Source organism: Odocoileus virginianus, chromosome 2, assembly GCF_023699985.2.
Source record: "Odocoileus virginianus isolate 20LAN1187 ecotype Illinois chromosome 2, Ovbor_1.2, whole genome shotgun sequence".
In the NCBI taxonomy this organism is placed as follows: domain Eukaryota; kingdom Metazoa; phylum Chordata; class Mammalia; order Artiodactyla; family Cervidae; genus Odocoileus; species Odocoileus virginianus.
Genome location: NC_069675.1, coordinates 20107262 through 20131630, shown reverse-complemented (window position 1 = coordinate 20131630; position 24369 = coordinate 20107262). Strand labels below are relative to the sequence as shown.

The window sequence follows — 24369 nt, the reverse complement described above, 5'->3', positions numbered from 1 at the left end:
TTTTTGTTTGTTGATTTATTTGGTGGTATATGTGAGGGCAAATATAAAGATTATACAGAAACTGCTTGTATTAAAAAGATGAGTCACCAAGTTCAATATATAGTAAGTTTATACTTAAAAACTAGTTGTATAGGAAGGAAGTTCAGAAGAAACTGTAAGATGTTAAAAATAAGTCAGGATAATTGCTATTTTTTGTCTTTATTTAATCAAAAGAATATTTAAAAATATATCCTTATAAGTCTCTTTTCCTCTCTTCTCTCCTTCATAAAAGGAAAGAATACTAGGTAGTGATTAGCTATACCAGTTTGAATTTTAAAACAAAACTTTTGAGACCTGATTTATGTAGTAAATCTCTTGATTCCTTTTGTTTTTATTTAAAAATTAGTAAGCATGTTTTAAGCTATAAGTTGAATATACCTACTCTACTAACCCTTTTATTTCTTGGACTTTTTATTTTTTCTCTCTTCGGTCTTCCAGTCTTTCTCATAGTCTTAAGTCTATGGACTTTTTATTTTTCTTGGACTTTTTATTTTTTCTCTCTTTGGTCTTCCAGTCTTTCTCATATTAGTACTTTGAACTTTTTTTTTTTAAATTATGTGCCCCAGAATTTAAATGAATTATAAAATGCTTGTGACATTCTAATTTTCCATTCCCTGTCTTTATATGATATTACTTTTCCTGGGTAAGCTGTGTAACATTTAGCTCTGTGCTTCTAACTTACTTATTTTAGCTATAGAAAGCATTTTTTTTTTTTTTTTTTACTACAAACAGATAAGTCTATTATAATAGGCCAATAAAGAATTTATTTTTTGAACCTTTATGATTTTTCTGTCTTTCCAAAGACCCGAAGGACATTATTAACATATTTACTTGGTGATACCTCTTAGCTTTAAACCAACTTAGATTTGTGAGAGGGAGAATATTTATTAAATTTCTTTAGCATAGACCTAATTCTGGTGTTTTCTATTTTTTTGTATGCAAAACTTTAGAACCTCAACTAGGAGTTTGAGTTTCTAAAAGGAATGTTTCTCTCCTGAAATTTCTATCTTGCATTTATTGTTGGTAAAACTAATCCCAGGCGTTACTGTTTCTGTGTTTTATTCTTGAATGATGTGGGCTGAAAGCTAATAAAACTCCTAGACCAACAAGTATTGATTGAATACCTGTCATGTGCCAGGCTCTTTGTTTCTAGATGCTGAGGATGTAAAGATGAATGCGGCAAGGCAAACAATTTGTATGTAGGAACTGTAATCTTGACAGCCGTGCTCCCAGTTGTATAAACAAGGAAGCTGAAATTCTTAAGGAATTACATAATTTGCCAGGCTACAAAGTGGTCTGTTTCTAACTAAGAAATGACTTGCTGGTTTTTGAAGTGTAGTTAGTTCCTGGATGCCTGATTGAGAAGCAGTGCTGTCACTGACTACCTGACCTCATGTTATTTCTCTGGCCTTCTTAGAAAAAGCACATTGATTGTATTTAAAAATATTTTTAAGGCCCTTGTTTCTGTGAAGAGAGAACATGGTTCCCTGTTCTTATCGACATGTTCTGATTTCTTACTAACCTCCCTTCATTTCTAGTTTTTTTTTGACATGTGCACACTGCTTTATTTATTTTTGACTGCATTGGATCTTCATTGCTGCACAGGCCTTCTCTAGTTGCAGTGAGTGGGGGCTGTTCTGTAGTTGCCTTTCACGGGCTTCTCATTGCAGTGGCTTCTCTTGTTACGGAGCACAGGCTCTAGGTCTACGGGCTTCAATAGCTGTGACTTTCAGTAGACTTCAGAGTTGTAGCACAGGGATTCAGTAGTTGTAGCTCCCAGGCTCTAGAGCACTGGCTCAGTCAGTAGTTGTGGTTCACAGGCTTAGTTGCCCTGTGACATGTGGAGTCTTCCCGGACCAGGGATTGAACCTGTATCCCTTGCATTGGCAGGTGGATTCTTACCCACTGTGCCACCAAGGAAGTCCATTCCCTTCCTTCATTTCTTTATTTTCATTTCATGTATTACAATATATTCTCCTTCCTGAAGAATATACAGTCAAAAGTAAATATTCTCTTGCCCATTTTACATCCATGATTACCGTATTCTAGTGAATATCATTTTATGGATTCTTTAATATTTAAAAATATCAGAATTTTAGAGGAAATTATTGTATGAAATTTCATCTCTAGTTGGTTCATCTTTTCATTTTTTGTTTTTAGTAAGATGAATGACGGTAGTCATTTCTTAGTGTGGCACTTATTTGGAAAAATTCATTTGAGGTGGTAGTTTCTGTTGCTGAGGGGTCCCGTCTGCTAACCTTCTGTTGATTTTTATCTCTGTTGATTTTTTATTTTTTATTTTACTGAGGCATGGTTGACATACACTGTTGTGTTAACTTCTGCTGTACCACAGAGTGGCTCAGTTATACATAATCTTTTTCATATTTTTTTCCATTATGATTTGTTACAGGATGTTGAATATAGTTCCCTGTAAGATCCTGTTGTTTCTCTGTTTATTTCTGTATCTAGATATTTTCTAATGTTGCGTATAAGTGGCAGCCTGAGGGATAAACTGGATGGGATTATTAGTAACTGATAACAGAGTTGTGCTTGAGGAGGGTATGAGGTCCATAAAAGCTTTTAATCACAAGAGGAGCTTTCAAATATATACCATCTACCCGGTATACCACAATTTATTTGGATAATTTAAGAGTTTACTAATATTGGGTGTAGGTACTGAAGACTACTAGCCTGTATGATTTGAGACATTTTTAATTAAAGTCTGCTTTTAGTTGAGAAAAATGTTAATTAAACTTGCTTTATTAAGGTATTATTTCCCTATCTTCCTTTCAGCTATGTGATGATGATGCCATTTAAACGGCAGGCTCTGGTGGAATTTGAGAACATAGATAGTGCCAAAGAATGTGTGACGTTTGCTGCAGATGAACCTGTGTACATAGCTGGTCAGCAGGCTTTTTTCAACTATTCTACAAGCAAAAGGATCACTCGGCCAGGAAATACTGATGATCCATCAGGAGGCAACAAAGTTCTTCTGCTGTCAATTCAGAATCCTCTTTATCCAATTACAGTAGTATGTATTTTAGTAAGACAAACTAAATTAAACGTGATTTTGGAATTTGCCTTGGGTGACTAACCTGTAGTTTTTTTCACTGCCATGTAGGTATTTGAAAATAGTGGGTTTAAAAAAAAAAAGAATTATTAAAAGTAATCTTAGTTTTGACTATCAAGTTTAATGAACAAAGAAAGACATGGTGATCATTGAAGTTGTAAAAAGGTCAGAAGCATAGTTGTCATAATTAAATAGGCACATTACTTTTATTTACTACTCTCACTGTTAACTCTCTTTCTGATAATAAAGTATAGACAGACTTGTTGGAAATGATCCAGGAAATCTCTGTCACTCATATGCAAGCACATTAAGAGCATCTACTAGGTAGTGACAGAATCCTGTGGTACAGTAAGATGTATTTATCATTATAAACTGTTTAGACGTAACTTGTTAAAAACTTCTCTTCTTCACTCTTTCAAAAAGTAATGTTAGAATTTTGAAAGGATTCATGTCCTGAGCCAGTTGAGTTTTCTACTTTATAATAATTGCATGCTGTTTAATAATAAACTAGTGATAAGGACACTTGATTTTTGTAATGAATAAAATGTCATAAGAGGAGCTTCATTTAGTATGATTTCTAGTAAGAGTATATGATATTTGAACATAAACTTTTAAAGCATTAGATACTATTTAAATTTAGATAGATACTATTTAAATTTAGATAGATATTATGTATCTGTTTACTTTTGTGATCTGTATAGACTTATTAATAAACACCATTAATATATTTACAGTATTTGGTGTTTTGGGAAAAAGAATATAACTAGCACAAGTTCTCTGATTTGTTTATTATATCCTTAGTTACCTAATGGTGTGGCTCTGTAATTGTAGGTACTCAAAAAATTTGGAAGTTGAAGAATTGTTCCTAATTTAGGGTTCTCTCTTAGATTCAGGCATCTTGTTTGGTGAAATTTAACTCTTTATAAATGATTTTCTCTGGGTCTTTTATCTATAGCCATTGTCCTTGAAAAATAAATACTGAGTTGTGCTACTCCTACTCTTTAACAAATATTTTTTATTTGTAATTTAAGTGATTATAATAGTAAACATTTCAGAGTCACATTTGGGAAAAAATAAAATTGGTTACAGCTTTGGTTTATTAATTGTATTATCAGAGATTCTTTTAGGTATTTAAAATACAAATTTGAGGATTCATTTAGGAGATTTTAAGTAATAATGCTCTTCAAATGTTTCATTGGAAGTTCTCTAATGTGAGTATATTGTGTAGGTGAAGAAATAACTTTAGATTTATTAAAGTGTAACAGTTTTTAAAAGTTTAATTAGTGCTTAATAGAAATGACATCATGACAGGTTGTTTTTTTTGTTGTTGTTGTTAAACAAAATAGAGCTTGGCTTTATTATATTTCGTAATATAAGATGTGATGGAGTCTTGTTATCTTTCCTTCCTAGGATGTTTTATATACTGTATGCAATCCTGTTGGAAAAGTGCAGCGTATTGTTATATTCAAGAGAAATGGGATACAAGCAATGGTTGAATATCCTTTGTTTGTAAATTTTTTATTGACGTGTATGAATGCTGTGTAATATAGATCTTACTTTTTCCTGCTTAATAATTTTGAGAACAAGTAGTGTTTATTATCCCCTACCATCTAGTTGTCTTAGGTTTAAAAACAAACTGCAGTACTCACAGAGAATTTTACTATTTTTGATAACTTCTACTGTAAAGTAATCTAGTGCTTCATATTACCGCTTGCTTGCTTTTTTAATGGGGAAAAAAACCCACTGATTATGTGTATACTTGTACCTTTTTGAAATTTATCTCAAATGGACTTTTCTGAATCTCTTTAAAATAGTTTGGAAGTATCAAAACGTTGGAATCAGTAGAATGTTTCTTTCCTGTTTTCATCGAATCTTTTAAATGATCATGGTTTATGTAAGACCTACTTTTTTATGTTAAATTTGTCATACATTGAGTAAAACGAGCAAGCTGTATATATAGAACAATCCCATTAAAAAATAATTTAAGAAAAACATAAAACCCTAACCTATGTGTACATGTATATGCATAGAAAAAAGAAGGGATATATAATGGTAATATATATTATATATATTACTCTGGCAAGGTATTTTTGCTTTTTTTATTACCACTTTTGTGGTTTGATTTTTTTTTTTTAAGTAAATTTTTAAAGGCCAGTAAAATGAGGATAAGATTATAAATTCAACCTTCTCAGAAATATATAAAAATCAAGTATTTCTTTTGTTATTATATTGATTCTTTGTAATATTCTTCCTACTTTATTTTTTTAGCCTTGTTGTGTGGCTTGCAGGATCTTAGTTCTTGAACCAGGAATTGAACTTTCGCCCTTGGCAGTAAAAGTGTGGATTCCTAATCACTGGACTGCCTAACAGAAAGTTACCTGTTCTTCCTGCTTTGAGAGTGCAGTATTTCCTATTCCAAGATAGCAAGCTATAAAAAGAGAAGGGTTCTTGCTCTTGCCCGGTTGTCTCAAACCAGCACAGTCTGATCCGGAAATATAGCCTCTTTATGTGCTGCCAGTGTTTCCACCAGTATGTGAAAGACATTGGCTTCATTAAGTTGACTAAGTGAACTTCCTTGAATGGATCATCCAGCACATCTAACTTCAGTTCAGTCGTTCATTTGTGTCTGATTCTTTGTGACCCCATGGACTGCAGCATGCCAGGCTTCCCTGTCCATCTCCAATTCCCGGAGCTTGCTCAAACTTATGTCCATTGAGTCGTTGGATGCCATCCAACCAACCATCTCATCCTGTCATCCCCTTCTCCTGCCTTCAGTCTTTCCCAGCATCAGGGTCTTTTCCAATGAGTCAGACATGTAACTTACGCAGAAATGATACTAGCTCTTTGTATATAAAATAAAAGTTTAAAAGCTTCAAAAATCTAAACAAAAAGGTAGCAAGCTGGCCTTTGATAGGGAATGAGACCATGCTCCATTCTCCCCCCCCCCGCCAATTTATAATGTATTTCTGATGACCTATTCTGATGACCTAGAAGGATTAATGTAGATATTTTGGTTGCATTATGTTTTCTTTGGTACCCTTGATCTTATAACTAAATTCTCGTACTAAAAATTGTTAGAAATTTTATTTCATAAAGCATTTTCAGAAGTAAGTTATTTCTGACTTTTTTCAGTCCACTTCTTAGGGAGTGAATAATAATAAATTTTGGACACTTTAAACCAAATTTCCTTAATAGAGCTTATGTTTGAATCAGTCCTTTGTGCCCAGAAAGCTAAAGCAGCTCTCAATGGAGCAGATATATATGCTGGATGTTGCACACTAAAAATTGAATATGCAAGGGTAAATATTTTTTTTCAACACTTTGCCAAAGAAGTTATTTATGCTTTGGATACACAGTTTGAACTCCCTTTCTTTTTAATCTTAACAGCCAACTCGTCTAAATGTTATCAGGAATGACAATGACAGTTGGGACTACACTAAACCATATTTGGGAAGACGAGGTAAGTATTTTATGCATTTTAGATGTACTTGACATCTGCTGTCAAATTTTTACATGCAGTTAGATTCCTTTTTCCTGACATGAGCTAGTTCATTCAAATGAAAATCTTGTTGGTGAAGCTTTTGTTGCAAAAGGCCTTGTAATGCTGGAAAAGAACCTTGAACATTAGTGCCCCCTTCTGGTATGTACTGAGTTAACTTAATATTTAGTTCAACAAGGAGCCCACACATACAGGCACGCCCGCAGTTCAAGGACTTGCATTTCTCCAAGCAGCTCTCTCTCTTTGGAGGAGAGGAAACTGATTCAGAATATTCCTTACAAACTTCAAACTTGCACACTGCTTCTCTATGGAAAGGACTTTCCCCCCAAGCTGGACGAGGCATTAAGAAGGATAGAGGACTCCAGCAGGCTGACTCTACACTTCATCATGCACAACATCGGCATCAACAAAAAGCCCTCTGAAAAACTCAGACTTGCAATTCACCTTGACTGCATACTGCATGCACCATCACCCCAAGTTGTTAAAGGAGGACACTTAACAGTACTTCAGACTTGCATGGGATGAATACCATGATAGACTGTGCCCATTTATTCAAGTTGTATGTATATATTGGTTTGATTTCCCTTAAGGTTTCAGTTGTAGAATTTAAAACTTTTCACTGACGGATACTACATTTTATCTACAATGTTGTAAATCTTAATGCCCATTGCTGTAACTGTTAGCAGCTTAGATTCAAATTGTTAATCGAATCCTTAAAAGAGGATATAATCCTTAATAGAGCTATCTACAGGTCTTGGGAATTATAATGCTCAACCAATCCACACAGATATTAAAGATAAAAGAAAGATGCATACTTGTTGCAACTAAGATTACTTTTTTGTTTTGTTTTCCTCAATTGTGGACATTGAATAACATAATAATGAAAAGATGCATTATATGTAAAACAAGATTTTCTGTGTGGTTTGATTTTTGTAAAGTGGCTGTTTATAAGTTGTCACTTTTTGTAACAATTTAAGAGTATCATTCATGTTAATCTGTGTAACTAGAAATTTTGACCTTTCAAATGTAGGTGAAAGTACCATGTCTGTTCAAGGTAGAATATATTTAAACTTTATAAATCTGAAAACAGGAGCATTTCATTTGAGATGCATTTTCACCTATAACTTATAAATGCTAGATTTCATGAGCATAGATTTGAATGATGAAATGTTCAACTGACTGTGTGGCAATTCTGGAATATACAAATCAAAATGTGGATCTTGTAAAAACAAGGGGGCTGCAGTATTGGCTACATCTCAACTACAATATCAGTGTTTGAACCATGTGTTGGGAAACCTCACCAAGATGAGTATATTCATAGAAGTCAATAAACTAGGAAAAATTTTTATGCATCCAAAATATATTGGTCAGTAGGAACTCCATAGTGCATGTACTCCTGCCAAAAAAAAAAAAAAGAGAGACAATGTGGTGATCCTTTGCATGTTCAGATATTTAGGATTTGGGGGTAATTGACCCCTTTAATTCTTAGTTCTCAGGAAATCATCTTGCCTTATGCATGGGGTTGCAAACAAGTTTGATAATGCATCTTAGGCTGGACCCCACATTTTTTACTGCTCACAGAAATCTGCTTGGCCTGGGCTTGGTGCAGTTGCATACAGTACTGAAAAGCAAAGCCTTAGTACTCAAACAACAGAACGAGTGGTTGATGAGAAATCTCTCACTTCTGTCAAGTCCCAGTCACTGAACATTGTTTTGTTTTTTTCTAAACTCATTTGAAATAGTAAGTTTGGTTACTTTTCTCTTAATGTTTCTTAAAATATTTATGGACATCCTTCTTATTTTAATAGTGCTTATTTCTGTTCTTTTAAAAGAGCTGAGTTTTACAAAACCCAGCTTAGATTAGATTTTTATACAAGAAATTATAGTCAGGAAAGTTTAGAAATGTAAGATAGAAATTTAAATAGGGAAATATAATTAAAGGAGGTAAAACAGTTAGCTGTTTGTACTTTGAAAGGGAAAAAATTCTTGTTTTCTGATTCCTTACAGATATTTGTCTGTACAGCAAATATCATAAAGCAGTTTATTTTTGTTTTTGTAGTGACTTTAGCTTCCATTGAATTGTAACTTTTTCTGCCAAAAATGAGAATGACTTTATAAATATAACCTCATTTCAAAAAGTTCTTTTCAGGTCAATTTACATTTTAGTGCAAAGAATTCTTAGCCTAGACTCCAGAGAATCCCCCAGAAATGTTAAACAAAACTTGTGTGTGTGTACTTCTTTTGGGGGAGAAAGGTCCACAGCTTCCATCAGATTTCAGACCGAATCCATGAAAGTTTATAAACCACTGTTTATACATTGGTAAATTCAGTGTTTGACTCTCCCTCATACTTCTTTATATGACGTTATGTTAGGTAGTGCATTCTTCCAATTATTGAAGAGAAATTATTAAAGAGAAATAATGACAATGTTTGGTTGAAGATACCTTAGAGATCATCTACTCTCCTTCATTTTATATATAAAGATTATTTCTATGATTATATAGCAAATTAGTGGTTAAGTTGAAATCTTAGTTGATTTCCAATTCAGTGCTCTTTCTTTTATAGCACACAGTTAACTGTCAGTAAAACCAAGCCATGAAGACTTTATGATGGTTTTGGTTTAAGATTCTTAGATCAGATAAGCACTTATATTTAGCATTTGGTTGCATTCTTGAGCAGAGGAATGTTAGCAGAGTGGAATGGCAGACTGGACTGATAGAGTGAGACTTAAATGATAATACTAGGAAGAAGGAACTGTGAGTGTTTAGATTGGAGGAGAAATAAATAACTTTGGGAATATGGAGAGGATCATAATAACTTCTAAGCATTTGAAAGAGTTTTTGGAGAAAGACTAAGTATTGAGTAAGGCTGTGAGGCCCTAAATGGAGTAGAATATATTTAGAGGACAAATTTCTATACAATATAGAAATTAATTTTTTCATGATTTAGGGCTAACTGAAAATGTAAGGGAAAGTAATGAGTACTCTGTTACCAGAGTTGGGTCAGCAGAGGCTAGGTGGTCCCAGTTGATAGTCTCAGGGATGATACAAAGAGAATTTTTACACTGAATAAAAGTTGAACTAGATGACCTCCTAGGTCCCTTTCAATGCTGTGATACTTGAAATAGGTAATTAAAACAATACTTCTGTACCCTGAAGTGAAAATTAAAGTATTTCTCATCTCCCATTAACCTCATTTGTTTAGGTGACTAAGGATATGTAGAAAACCTTTCTCTTTGAATTTTCAAAGAATGACCAGACTCTTAAGATTCATTAAAAAAAAAAAAAAAAAGAAAATCTTACTAAACACCATAATTTGATCAGCAGACTTTCTCAAAATATTACACAATGATTTTTAAAGTTTACTAACATAGGAAGTACTATTTTAGAAACTTAGAAGTAATTTTTTAAATTGTTATCTTAGATTTGAGGAAATTGGCATGCCTCCCCTAAAGATGTAGTTAGCATAAAAATTATCCTTTAGGAGTATTGTAGTACTCTCATCCAATAATGTAGCCCCCTTGGTTAGCTTTAACTTGGCATATTTAAGCTTTGGGGGTGTTCCTAGTTCTGCCTGGTGTTAAGGTCTATAGACAATGGCCAATCCATGATACAGTATGGGCCAGTGATGTGAAAATTTCCAGCTCTCAAGTCAGTAGGTGTTTGTAAATATGTGTATATACATACAAAATACTCTGTGTTTACTGATTGTGAAACCATGTAATACAGGTTGTTGTTGGCTTATGCTGAACTTCTTGAAAGAAGCCCACTTTGAAAATGTGTTGCTGTTGAAGCTAATAGTATGCATCAGGTACTGTCTTTCAAAAGTACTGCACTTAAAGCTTGTTTTAAAGACATGTATTGGTAAAAAAAACTTCTGTACAGTGTCAAGCTTTAGCATTGTGTACCTCACTTTCTGAAAAGTATCCATTCTTTCCTTAAATTCGAAAGTGTGATTGTATTTGGCGTTTGCCAAAAAGATATTTTCAAGTTAAGTGGAATTTGTTAGATAGAATTATTTTCTTAAACTTCTGGTGTTTGTATTTAAATTGGATATGAATGGATGTTTAACATTAACCAGGAATCACATTTCTCATGAATTGTAATGGATGTTTTGAATGGGTGTTTCCCATGTGAGAACTCTGTTAAGTACTTGAGTCAAATTGTTAAAACCCTGTTTCTACTTTTGTGTCAGATAGAGGAAAGGGTCGCCAGAGACAAGCCATTCTGGGAGAACACCCTTCTTCGTTTAGACATGATGGCTATGGTAAGTTTGTCAAGGCAGAAGGAAGGTAGTATAGAAAAACTCTAAGAATTTTTGCATTTCTGATGAAGAATGGCACAGTTCTTGTCTCTCTTTTTTTCTGCTCACTTGAGTTGGTTTATGGGATCAGTCTCTTATTAATATACTCCAAAGGAGTTGTCCAAAATCCTTTGTTTTCTTAGGCTGTTGTTATATCATATAATCTTTGGGATAAATGAGAGCTCTTGTTTAGGATTGAAAGCTTTTTTACCATTGCATTTTGTTTTGTTTTGGTTTTGATTAGTTGTGAGCTCTAGACTGTTAGAAGACCAAAAAAGAAGTATAGCTCAGTAAGTGTATTTTCTTCCATTTCCAGCAGTTACAAGCAAAGAGGAATTTAGAGTAATAAAAGGCAGAGTGAATGGGATATTTATTGAAAAGGAAACATGATTTTGGTTAGATCTCTAATTCTTTTAGTTCTACACTTGGTTAAATTGGTATTTAGTTCTTTTTTTTTTTTAAACTTCTTAGTTTTAATGTTTGCTATGTTGATAAATTAAGATTATGAAACCTAGATTAATAATCTTCCCAGGAAAAAGTTAGGTATCTGGCTGTTGTCTTTATAAGTAGATGTTGAGAATTGTTGATAAAAGTTTAAACTGGTTCTAAGTTCTGTGTTTTTAAATGCTTTTTTAGTTTTTAGCAGTAGTTATTGACCCCACCTATTCTATGGTTTAAAGTTGAAGTACAATTAGCATTACTATTAAAAGTGGTAGAAAACAGAAATTGCTATGTTGTGTTCTTGGGATTTATTATTGAAAAGCCACCAGTGTTTCCTGTTGTTTGAAATGTTTTCAAATAGTGTACATATTTGATGACCATTCTTTGCTGTGAGTTTTAGCTTAATCCCTAGTGTCTTTTTTTGAATTCGAGGAATTAATTACATGTGTGTGGATGTGTCTAATTGTTCATTTTCTATGGTAGTCTGTATTGCAGAAGAGATTTTGAAACAATATGTTATATCAAAACAGTAAGTGTAGTATAAAGTGAAAATCTTACTGCAGTCATTATAGTGTGTTCCTTGATCATTTTTCTTAGTTGTTTCTTTAACAGTAAATATTAATATGGTCATACAAGTAGTTCTGATCCTTCAGTAAAGAAACCCTGCTAGGTATTTACTGTGCATTGTATAATGGAGGGTTTCAAAAGAATGGCTCATCAAAGTTTGTAGTATAGTTGTAGATTATATAAATGTGTCATGGCAGTTAGCTTAAGGCCAAAAATTGGTTAAATATTCTGCCAGAGGGAGTTAGAAAAAAATCTGTGAGCATATAAATGAAGGACAAAGTACTACAGTAATGATGACACAAACCATTTTCTCAGTGTGGCTTTTCAGGTTTGTCTTCACTTAATAAAATACATGAAAATTAATAAGAATATGTTATATGCCCTAGAAGAACTTTGTGTTTTCTGAAAGCCTGTTGTGAAATTCTCTGTTGGTTTCATGCCAACAGAGAGTATGTGTGTATAAATTTTAAGATGTAAGCTTAAAGAGAGATGCAAAACGCTTTGGAATGATGTTTGTTAAATAGGGATCATTCAGGTTCTGAAGAGTCCTGCTGAAGGATGGTTGTGGTGGGTTTGTGTAGGGGCACCTGCTCTGAGCTGCTTTTATTGAAACATTTGTCTCAGAGGAAAGTTTACTCTGTTTTCCTAGGGAAGTAAGCAGGATGGGGGATAGGAGATAATGATGAATCAGGATTGACTAAAGAGGGAAGTAGCATGAAGAAACTGGGGTAAAAGCAAAGATGGGAGTCAGTGCTCGTGATACTGAGCCTTTTTTACAGATGCTTCAAATCATAGCTGTGTCCCTTCAGGCCAGCAGTTCAGCAAAGCAGGTTCATTTGCATTTTGGTGTCATATCATAGGCGACTTTTCCTTTATAATAGCATGTGAAAAAGGAAAAAGTTTATTTAATAGATTAAACTTGTTCACTAGTTTATTATAGCAGTACAAATCTGTGCTTTCAGAATTCTTTAAATCTTTATTTGAAAGTCCAGCCATGTGAGATGCATGGTAGAAGCCCTCATACTTGAAAAGTGGCAAAAAATAATGTACAGATTTTAAAGTATTGAAGATGGGGAAGGCCTTCAAAGTGTTCAAAATGCCATTTATAGCATTCTCCCACATAAGTGAATTTTTTTAAAACAGAAGCAGCAATACTTGTTGCATGAGTTATTTAGAAAGCTTTTAAGAGACTTATTTTTAGTCTTCTTAATATAGGTAATGATTTAAATAGTGTATATAGCATAATTTAACCCTGCTGGCTCAGTGTCATTACAAACATCAGCTAATCTTTTGCACTGAATTTGTTACCTGTGGCATTGGATCTAGAGTTTTTGGACCTTGGTCAACTTCAGCAAAGTGGAAGTTTCCATTACCTATCTAACATACATTTTCCCACTTTCTGTGAAAAAATTTAGTCATAATAGTGTAGTGGCATTACTGTACAAGCAAATGGTAGTATTAGGGGAAGGGCTGGTTGTAGTATAATATATATGTGCATTTTTGCAGTAGGAGTAAGAATAATTGATACTTAACACCACCATATATGTAATAGTCTAAGTTAGAGGTGGAAATACGGAGAGGCCGAAATACAGGTAGTTACTTAACAAGTAACTCACCATGAGCTATATTGATTGTTTTGATAAACTAGATTATGGACAATAAGAGCAGTTGAAAACCTTGACCAATATAAGGCAACACTGATGATGATATATTGATAAAGTATGCCTCCATAAAATTGCAGGAATTTACACTATATTTACATGTGCTCAGTGATAGTATTTCTGTGTTGTTATGAATGACAGCTATATTTAGAATATTGAATATTGAATCCACGTAAGCTGTAGTAGTGTGCTATGATACCAAAATATAGTAGTTCTTAGTAACTCACTCAGTAGATGACAAGTGTTCCTTAGTCTTACATAAAACTGAAAGCCAGTGGCATTACATATTCTTTATTTCTTGAAAAATGAGGGAAGGTCTTGGGTTTTTGGATTGGTTTCTTGCACAGTAGGAAAATCTTTATATGCACCCCAGAGTATGCTTCTATAATCACTGACTCAGCTCAGTCGGTAAAGAATCTGCCTGCAGGGCAGAAGACCCAGGTTCAATCCCTGGGTCGGGAACATCCCCTGGAGAAGGAAATGGCTACCCACTGCAGTATCTTGCCTGGAAAATCCCATGGACAGGGGTGGGCTGCAGTCCATGGGGTTGCAGAGTCGGGCACGACTGAGTGACCAACACTTCACTTCAGGAGCACTAAGATGTGTGGGTTTACATTTTTGAGTTACATCTCTCCATCTTCATTGCTTGTTCTCAGTTCTTATGCCTCTCTTCTTCCTGTAAATGTGCCCTCTGCCAGCTCTTAGTATCACAGTTTCTCTGGACTCCTTCATTCCCGTCTATTCCATTCAGTCTAGCTTTGTTTTTCCTTTTGCTTCTAGTCTTTTATGGATGGGAAAACTGAGTAAATTGAAGTTACTTAGACCTACTCTGGAGTTAGCTAGTTGATTCTTAGTAAAGATTCTTAGAATGAGAGACATAGTTTTGTGTGTGTTTCTGTGACAGCAGATTCAGATATTCAAGCATTATCTTCTTTTGGATTCTTGATGTTTCAAAAAATGGAAGTTGCTGAATAATGATAACCTCTGAGTGTGTTTGTGGGGGGTTATTAACTAAATAATAACTAGACTTTTTGTATCCTAAATTAGAATCAGGAGAATACAATATTAGCCTGAAAGTACATTAATAGTAAAATATATTCAAGGGGACAGCTTCTTAGTGGAACTAAAGGTGTTATCTGTATATAGATTTCACTGAAGATTTTATTGTATTATTCCATCCTCCAAAAGATGTTGGCAGGTTTTTCTGAGTTTGATGTATAATTTATATATAGTGGCCCAAAGTTTTACACTGATACCTTTTCATCCATCCATAGCCTGATCTTACTTTTTTGTTAAAATCACTTTTTAAAAATAAGAACTTAAATCCTGGTGTATGCAGGTGTGTGCAGGTCAGTGTATATTGGATCTGGTACAAATAAATACAGATTTTTGTTAATTCCCACAGGTTATATTTGAATATTCATACATTTGAGTTTTCCTTGGATATGCATCAACCTAGCTAATAAGAGTTTGTTTTTGTGTGTGGTGAAGTGTGTCTGCTAAAGTTTTATTTTGTTTTGTTTTTAATAGGATCCCATGGTCCGTTATTACCTTTACCAAGTCGTTACAGAATGGGCTCTCGAGATACACCTGAGCTTGTTGCCTATCCATTACCACAGGCCTCTTCCTCTTACATGCATGGAGGAAATCCCTCTGGTTCAGTTGTAATGGTTAGTGGATTACATCAACTAAAAATGAATTGTTCAAGAGTCTTCAACCTATTCTGCTTATATGGAAATATTGAAAAGGTAAGTTTCATTTTTTTAAGAAATTATTTTTTAAAGTTACATTTTATACTAACTTCTTTTGCTGGAATATATAATAGGAAAATCTGAAAAGGCTGCAGATACATGTGTCTTCTCGTATTTAAGAGCATGCAGGTTCTTTCTGTAGTGATCCACATAAGTTAAAAATTCATTAGGTAGAAATTTAGAAATTGTTTTTTGTTTGTGATCAGAGTAGATTGTTGATACTAAAAATATTTTTCTATTTTTATTGAAGCATAGTTGCTTTACAATGTTGTGTTAGTTTCTGCTGAATAGCAGAGTAAATTACTAATATAAATAGAAGTCTAAAATGTTAAGTAGTTTAATCAGTTACTAGCATATTATAGGCATAAAACCTATACTTTTAAAATCACTTTAGATATATTCTGGTATTTAACATATTGAACTGTGGGATTTTGAAAGAGCAGTTACTTTCTTGGAGCTTGTTTACATAAACATGTCTTAGCACTTGGCTGTCTATCAATTTTAGGAGAGTTCTAAATTGATACATCTGCCTCCCAAGTGCTAGAGTTCTAATATCTTCTGTAGGACAACATGCTTTTACCTCAAATCAGTATTTGAAACTAACCCACTTTGATAGACTGTGTCCAAAACTTTCTGTCTGGAGGCTTTATACTGAAAAAGTAGCAAAACATGTAAATTTCACATACTTTGAAGATCTTTAAAACTTCATTGAACCTTATTTTCACTAGATAACTCTGTGCTTTCCCCAGATCCTTGATGTTTTATTGATATCAGAGTTCCTGTCACAAAGTATGTTCTAAACTATTTTTGAAAGAATCATGGAAAATTTAACTGGGGAAATGATTGGTAGTCTTACCAGTTGTTTGATACTTTTGCTAATTTGAGTTTCAGTACTGTAGTATGTTGTTTTTTCCTGTTGTTTTAAGTGATTTTAGTATTGTTTTCACAGCAATATAAGAAAGTACAGTGTGTGAGTCATAAGTGTATGTGGTGGGGCATGGAATTGCTGCTCTGAGTTCTCAGTTCATTAATTCTAAAGCCCCCTTGATCTGAGACAGTAACTTGGACCATCTCTGATAAAAAGAGTTTCCGCTACCTATTTGACCATGTGAAACAGAAAAAGAAAAAAAGAAAATTCCATATTTGGTTTAGGGGATAACATAAGGAATATTTCTGCTTGTATAACTAGCCAAGAATACATGGAACAGATTTAGCAGCATTGAGAAAAGTAATTCAGAGTTTTTCATATACACATTTATACATCTGGGTGTTCTGTTAAGGTCCAGGAACTGCATGATTTATAATTGATATGCTTTAATGTGTATTTTAACCTACTTTACATAGTGTTACTTTTCTGTTTGTGCTTTTCACATTTGTAGACAACTGGAGTCAGGCAATTTAATCAACATTTTTAGAGCATTGTTTTTTTGTGTTGTGAACTATTGTTTCATTTAGAAATCAAAATCACTTTCTAATAAAAACAAAATTTTCTGTATGTTATTTGAACAATTCTGGTCTCTCCACATCTCAAAAAATTAAAAAATTTAAATGATACATTTTAAGCCATCATAGTCCTTTAAAGATCTATTTATGGTTAGTTTCTTCTTTTTTTTGAGATTTACCAGTTGAACTACATACTTCACATACATATTTAGTCACTATTATATTTGTAGAAATGTTATTGGATTAAATCAAGGGAGAGAAATTTTGCCCACAGGAACGCAATTGATTTCAAATAAAACTGAAAAGTCCCACTACAGCTGAGTTTTGTTCAAGTACAGGTGTAGTATAAAAATACTAGGATAGCCTATTAAAATTGATTAGTTGCAGTGATAGATATAAATGCTATGTTGCAATTTGTTGTTTAAGTACTCTCACTATTCCTTGAGGTTAACGGGTTAGAACTGTGTTTAATATGTTATTAATGTTAGTAATACTTAATAGATATTTAGGGACTTTCCAAGGCATAGGCACTATGCTGAAAGATAGTCATACTTTATCCCATCTAACCCTTATAGTATTATATACTAAAACTGGAATAATATGAGAGGATAAATATGGCTTCTCTCAAAGATGTTGTGAAAACGTGTATTTCCGATATTTTAAACTGCCCCTACCTTGCCCAAGCCTTCCTACTGGAAATGCTATCTCAAGGTCATTTTGTATTACTTCTCATATAGTATCTTGTTTGTTACTAAGGCAATAAATAGCATGCTGAATAGTTGGTAATTATTATTTACTTTAACATTTCTGACCTTCCTACTTGAACATAAGCTTTAAGAAGAACATGTCTTAAAAAAAAAGACCATGTCTGTTATGTTTGCCATTAAATCCCCAGTACATAGTACAGTGCATGATTATTAAAACATATTAGGTACTTAATAAATATTTATTGGATGAATAAATATTGATGAGTTCTGCCAAATGTTATCATTATCTCCATTTTAGAAGGAAATCTGTTGCTCAGAGAAGTGAATTGCCCCACATCACACAGTTAATAAGTAACAGAGTTAGGGTAAGCCTGTGCTCTTCTTCAGTGTGTTATACAATAGAATTGCAGTCTTCTGTTTTAAACTATTGCATTTTGATAAGAGTTACGAGTGTCTAATAGAAAAGCAGAATAAAGTTAAGATTCCAGGTGTTCTTCTTTACTTGCCATCAGCCACTTATAATGTCTTTTAGAAATTCTGTTACTGTTAAAGGGAATTAAATGTTCACCTTTTTGGGGATTTTGTACTTACAGGTAAAATTTATGAAGACCATTCCTGGTACAGCACTAGTAGAAATGGGCGATGAGTATGCTGTAGAAAGAGCTGTCACACATCTTAACAATGTCAAATTGTTTGGAAAAAGACTTAATGTTTGGTAATTATTTATCTTAAGTGGTAAATTTAAAAAACATTATCCTTTTTATCAGAGACATTAGTTTCCATTTCAGAATATTTTAATGGAACTGAGGGCACATCTGAAACTAGCAGCTATAATGGTGTCATTTTAGACACTTCAGATCATATAATTTAGATTTTGTGTATTACTTGTACATAGTTTTATAATCAAAGCAAAATGTTAAAATGAGCAATTTTTTGTTTTCTAATATGAAATTATATTCAGTAGGTTTTTCTAAGTGTAAGAGCGATTGATTATAACTCAAACTAACTTTAAATATTAAATGTTAAAAATAGTGAATAGTAAGTATTTAAATTGTATTTAAATAGCTGCGTATGCCTTTTTTGCTAGGATTGATTCAGGCATATATGTTAACAGTTTGAGACTGCCAGCTGCTGCTTTTATCTAACAAAGGTATGTTCTATACCTCTTTGATTTCTAATCTTTAGTGTGTCTAAACAACATTCAGTTGTTCCAAGTCAAATATTTGAGCTGGAGGATGGTACAAGTAGCTACAAGGATTTTGCAATGAGCAAAAACAATCGTTTCACCAGTGCTGGCCAAGCGTCGAAAAACATCATCCAGCCGCCCTCCTGCGTGCTGCACTACTACAATGTGCCGCTGTGTGTCACGGAAGAGACCTTCACAAAGGTGGGCACGGAGTGGGGATGGTGTGAAGTGTTCTGTTGCTCATTTTCACATATGGGCTGTTTAACATCGTTTCTAAGTCTCTCACTGTTCATCTTCTGCTTTTGATATTATTGGTATTTTCTTTACTTATTTGGCACTTAATACAGTTCATTCTTTGACCATCATACTTTTCTGGCCTCCATCCTTCATTGGTCTTCCGTTGTTTTGTGGCTCAATATTTTTGAGAGTTGGAATTAGAATGAGGTATGCTTAGTCCTGCATTTATAAAGTTCTTTTACCATGTCCTTAAATCTCACCCATAACAGAACTTTATATATCCCTGCATTTTCCCCTAACTGCAGGAAATGCTTCAGAAAAGAATTGATTTTTCCAGAATACCACTCCCCACCTTAGGTACTCAGTTAAACCCTGGTCAGCTGTGAGGATATGTTTCAGTTACAAGTCTTTATTGTATAGCTTTATTGGCTTTATTGTATAGCACTAAAATTGTATACATAGTTTATAGGATACCACCATTTTAATTGATTTTCTCATATAGCTTATTAATCTAAAAACATTTGGTTTAATTCATTCATGCCATACTCAAAACTGTAAATGCTACCATAAAGTTTACTTTCTTGGGAGGGGGTCAAAAAAGGTAGGAATATTATTTGGGCCTTTTTTAATGGAGCTTTACATTTCTTTGACAGTTGTGTAATGACCATGAAGTTCTTACATTCATCAAATATAAAGTGTTTGATGCAAAACGTAAGTTCACATTCCCTCTTTTTAAGTTTCCTGGTTAATTTGATGATAAGCAAATAAAAAGTGGATTTGTGTTTCTTTGTTTTGTTTTAGCTTCTGCCAAAACACTTTCTGGGCTCTTAGAATGGGAATGCAAAACTGATGCAGTAGAAGCCCTCACAGCACTAAATCACTATCAGATAAGAGTTCCAAGTAAGTAAAATTGTGTCATAATTATTCAGTGGGAGTTACTGTCAGAACATTGATGATAATTTAAAGATACATTTATTAGTTTTTTTAATACAGTATAATATAGAAGTTCGAATTTTAAAAAGGCATATAAATTCCACAACCCTCATAATTCTTATATTAGTGACCTTTTGCTGTGTAACAGACTATCATAACATTTAGCAGCTTAAAACAGCAAACCTTTATTTATCTTACTGTTTCTGAGGATCAGTAATCTGTGTACAGTTTAGCTGGGTGGTTCTGGCTCTGGTCTCAAAGCTGCAGTCATTTAAGTCTTATGACTGGGGGCTGGATAATCCAGTTCCATGCTCACTCGTGTGTTTTCTTGCAGGGACAGTCAAACCCTGTTGACCATTTCATGGTAGCTCTTTTGCTTTTGAATGAGTGAAAGAGAGATGAAAGCAAAAGACTAACAAAACAGAAGGCACAGGTGCCTTTCATAACCTATTACTGGAGGTGCCATGATATCACTTACGCTGTAATCTTAAGGTCACACCGACCAACTGTGGTACAGTGTAGGAGGCGGCTATACAGGGCTGTGAGTACGAGGTGGTACAGAGCCTTGAGGCCCACTTGGAGACTGACTTCCATAAATCCTGTTGATCTTTTTAGAAGAAAGCAATAAATATATATGGCTAAAAAACTCAAATGGTACATACTGGTACAAAGTGAAAATTAAAGCTTTCTATAACCCCTAACCTTTCTGTCTTTTCCTTTCATTCTTCCTCCCCAGTGTATATATCTACCTTTTTAAAACTTACACAAAATGGTTCTTCTATACATACTATTATGTGCCTTGCTGTTTTCACTTAATATGTCTTGGACCTGTTTCTGTATCAGCATGTGTAAAGCTACCCCCCCTTCCCCCACCCCCCCCCCCACACAGAGTAGCTGTTTTTAATAGTGATGTACCACAGTTTACTTGATTTATCCATTTCCCCTGTGATGAATACTGCTTGTTTCTAATTGTGTTTTTTCTATTACTATAATAAACATCCTAATAGTTGCATGTTTTATATTTGTAGGGCAGTAGAGAGCATAAAGGTTTATGTTTTGGTAAATGTTGCTAGATTGTCCTTGGAAAAGGTTACACGAGTTTACTACCTGTGGTATATGAAAATGCCCACTGCCCAACTCTCTTACCAGTGCTGAGTGTTGTCAGACTTTCGATTTTTACCAATATGATAGATGAAAAATGGTATCCCACATTATTTTAATTTGTATCAAATCAAGTGTCACTCTCTTTATGATGGTAAATGACCTCTTTTTTATAGTGCAAAGAATATACTAGTATTTAACTTTTGAAGCTTTGTGCTACGTTATTTACTTAGCTCCTGGATCTATAGGGTGTTGAAACATTATCTTTCTAAATAAATAATAGGAGAATAACTAATATCAGTTTTATTAGGAGTGATGATGAATGGTAGTGGGGGGAAGAAGAAAACACACTGAAGTATATATGGATGGAGTAACGTATCTAGGATTTGCTTTAAAGTATTCTAGTATCCCAAAAGCGTATGGAGACTAGGCAGATGAAGTAAGCCTACCAGATGTTGACAGTTAATGAAGCTTTGTGGGTGTTCATTATATTGATCCATATATTTTTTCTTGATTGAAAATTTTCTTAGTAAAAAATTAATAAGTAGGAATACCTCCTCTCATTTTACCTTAGTCACAAAAATAAATAGGCTAAATTTTTGATGGAAGATTTTAAAAGACTTTATATGCATATTTGAGATATATTAAAATATAATATATGAATTATAAACTCCTTGAAGACAGATACAGTTTTTTTTTAATCTTCTGCAGTGTCTCGCTAATACTTGCTGATATATATACTTTTATAGGAATTTTTTTAATACTAAAATTCTGGTACATTACGATAACATAATTATTTCTTTGCATAATCAGTTGATGAAGAACTCTCTCTGCTTGTTCTGAAAAGTTAAAGAAGAATGTATAAAATGAAAGTATATTTGTGTATTATACCACCCCTTCTTTTCTTTAGCAATTTAAAAATTTATATGCCCTGTTGATCAGATTTAATACTTAACTCTCTTAGAACTTTTTCAGCTAATTGATATCTTCTTTTACATTCCAATCTTATTCCATTTCCCAAACTATTTGAATGAACTTTTATAGAGTGATTACCATTGGTGATAGTTTCTGCAGAGTGAATTTTGCAAATGGACTTAAATAAGCCCAATCCTGATACTGTTTATCTATAATGATTAATTCACTAAGAAAAAAAGAAAAAAATTTATGAGTGCATCCTATGTGTCAAATGATGTTTAGAACAACAGGAATGTAAAATGGACAATATTCCAGCTTTCATTTAGCTCACCTGATAGTAGATATGAATGAATTCAATCTTCTCTTTACCTTACATAGAAATTTTCCTTCTTCAAATACTATTAAAAAAGTGAAATAATTTACTCTGCTAATTCAATTTTATCATGAAAGTTTGATGAAGGAAACTGTTAACTTTGTTTTTTAATTTTACAGATGGTTCCAATCCCTATACATTGAAGCTTTGCTTTTCTACATCATCCCATTTATAAGAAGAGACCAGCATGTTAGAATTTATGTTTTACCTTTATTACAATTTTAAAGCTACACTTCATTTAAAAAAGAAACTAAAATGGTTAATCTAATGTTGCCTTGCTTTGATTTAAGATTCTGTTCTGTAATAAATATTTTGCCTTGAGTAAATTTGTTGTAAACTTAAATATTGCTTTCATTTTAACATAGAATATCATAATGTAGACTATCTACAACTTTCTTGTAGATTATACAAATATATGATTTCTAATCTTATTTTTCTTCCACAGTGAAAATATATTTGCATTCTTAATGCTAATTATCTGCAAGTATTTTTCCATTGTGTATGAGATTAATGCAGGTGAAAGTATTGCATTTTAATATTATAGAATTCCTATTATATGTTTAGATGTTTAAGTATGTTGCAGTTATTCATATTAAACATGTATTTATTAAGTATTTTAATCAAGTTTGAGAATAACATTGCATATGTTAAATTTTAAGTACTACAGATTTAGCTGATTTTATATTTCTGAAAGTCTAGCAGACATGGATACACTTGTACAGTATGCACTCAAACTTATTTAAATTGGTGTATTTTTTTTTTCTTCTTAAGTCATTGTCCATTTGTATTGACATGCCTCTGTTTCTAGTTCCAGTTTGGCGATTTTATAAAGTTACAACAATGAGTTAATGTGTTCATCTTCATTTGTTGCATGTGACTTGATCTTGAAAAGACATCTGGTATTTGGCATTGAAATTTTAATAGAAGTTATAATTAACAGTTCCTCTTCTAGATAATCTGAGATCCATGGATGGGCTTTAGGGAGTCTAAACTCCCTAAATTTGTATGTAGAATTTTGGGTACTTGCATTTTTATTTTTTACTCTGAAATCCATCAGTAATATATGTATTTTTCTACATGGTACAAGGTATAAGGATCTAATTTTATTTTTATTCCAAATAGATAGCTATTTGTTTCAGTACCATTTATTAAACATTCTTTCTCCCACTGGATCTTTTTTTTTTTTTTTTTTTTCCTTTTTTTAAGGAACAAAACATATCTTATACATAGGCAAGTAAGATGTAAGGACTGAGCATGGTATTGAGAGACTATACTATAACATCTGTTACCAGGTTCATAGCTTTTTCATAATAGAAAACTGATGCAGGCATTTTATTTTCATCTTTAATGGAAGGGAGAATTTGTTTTATCTATCTTGAATAACTATGAAATCTATAGTTGGCAATAGCCAATCTCTTGATCCTGAGAGTTTTAAACAAATTTGTATATAGCAGTTCCATTTAGATCTCTTGAAAAAGCTTTATTTTGAATTTTAACAAAAAAGCAGTTTGCCTTAATCCTTTTAGAAATGATGCAGGGGTTTAAAAAAGTTTTAGGAGCTGTTGAATAGAAAGTTTTGATGGAAATGAAGCATACATTAACATTTCTCATTGCATTTTGACAACGGTGGACTAATGTCCCTTTAGCCCTCTAGATGTAGAAATTTTAAATTCAATCTAGAAGCATTTTAGACCCTTATCATGGAACCCAATAAGTTATGTTGAAGGTAACCTGTGAATGAACTTCTGTAAATGTATGGTACTGGGCTGTATACAAAAGTTTACCTGACTTTACAATAAACAAAGCTTCTTTTTTCCCTCTTCTATAAATACTTTTCTACATTTGTTGTAAAATTGAGATGTCTTAATTTTATTTATTTATTTATTATTATTATTATTTTAGATGTCTTAATTTTAAAAGGTAACTTGTGAGTTTGTGTAATAGTTGTCTCCTTCCCTTGCCCTCTGAAAATTAAGATGGATATCAGTGTTACAGATTATTTTGTGCCTAAGATTTTAGGAGACAAACCTATGGATGGTTGACAGGGCTTATTTAATTTATATGTGCTTTAAGTAGTATTGACTTTACATATGAATTCTTTTTAATGCTTTCTCCCTACCAAAGTGACAAGTAGATTCTTCAGA

The 24369-nt window shown here is 33.1% G+C and overlaps 1 protein-coding gene across 1 annotated transcript in view; it reads left to right on the top strand.

Moving 5' to 3' along the window:
• Positions 1–24054, top strand: part of HNRNPLL (heterogeneous nuclear ribonucleoprotein L like) — a 38743-nt gene extending 14689 nt beyond the window's left edge. The window contains exons 3-13 of the mRNA XM_070476963.1: positions 2833–3070; positions 4520–4600; positions 6307–6408; positions 6497–6569; positions 10803–10874; positions 15110–15327; positions 18074–18195; positions 18666–18867; positions 19557–19614; positions 19705–19803; positions 22345–24054. Coding sequence (XP_070333064.1) covers positions 2833–3070; positions 4520–4600; positions 6307–6408; positions 6497–6569; positions 10803–10874; positions 15110–15327; positions 18074–18195; positions 18666–18867; positions 19557–19614; positions 19705–19803; positions 22345–22400 — 1321 coding nt within the window. The 3' untranslated portion in view covers positions 22401–24054. The remainder of the gene's footprint in view (positions 1–2832; positions 3071–4519; positions 4601–6306; positions 6409–6496; positions 6570–10802; positions 10875–15109; positions 15328–18073; positions 18196–18665; positions 18868–19556; positions 19615–19704; positions 19804–22344) is intronic.
• The last annotated feature ends 315 nt before the right edge of the window (positions 24055–24369 follow it).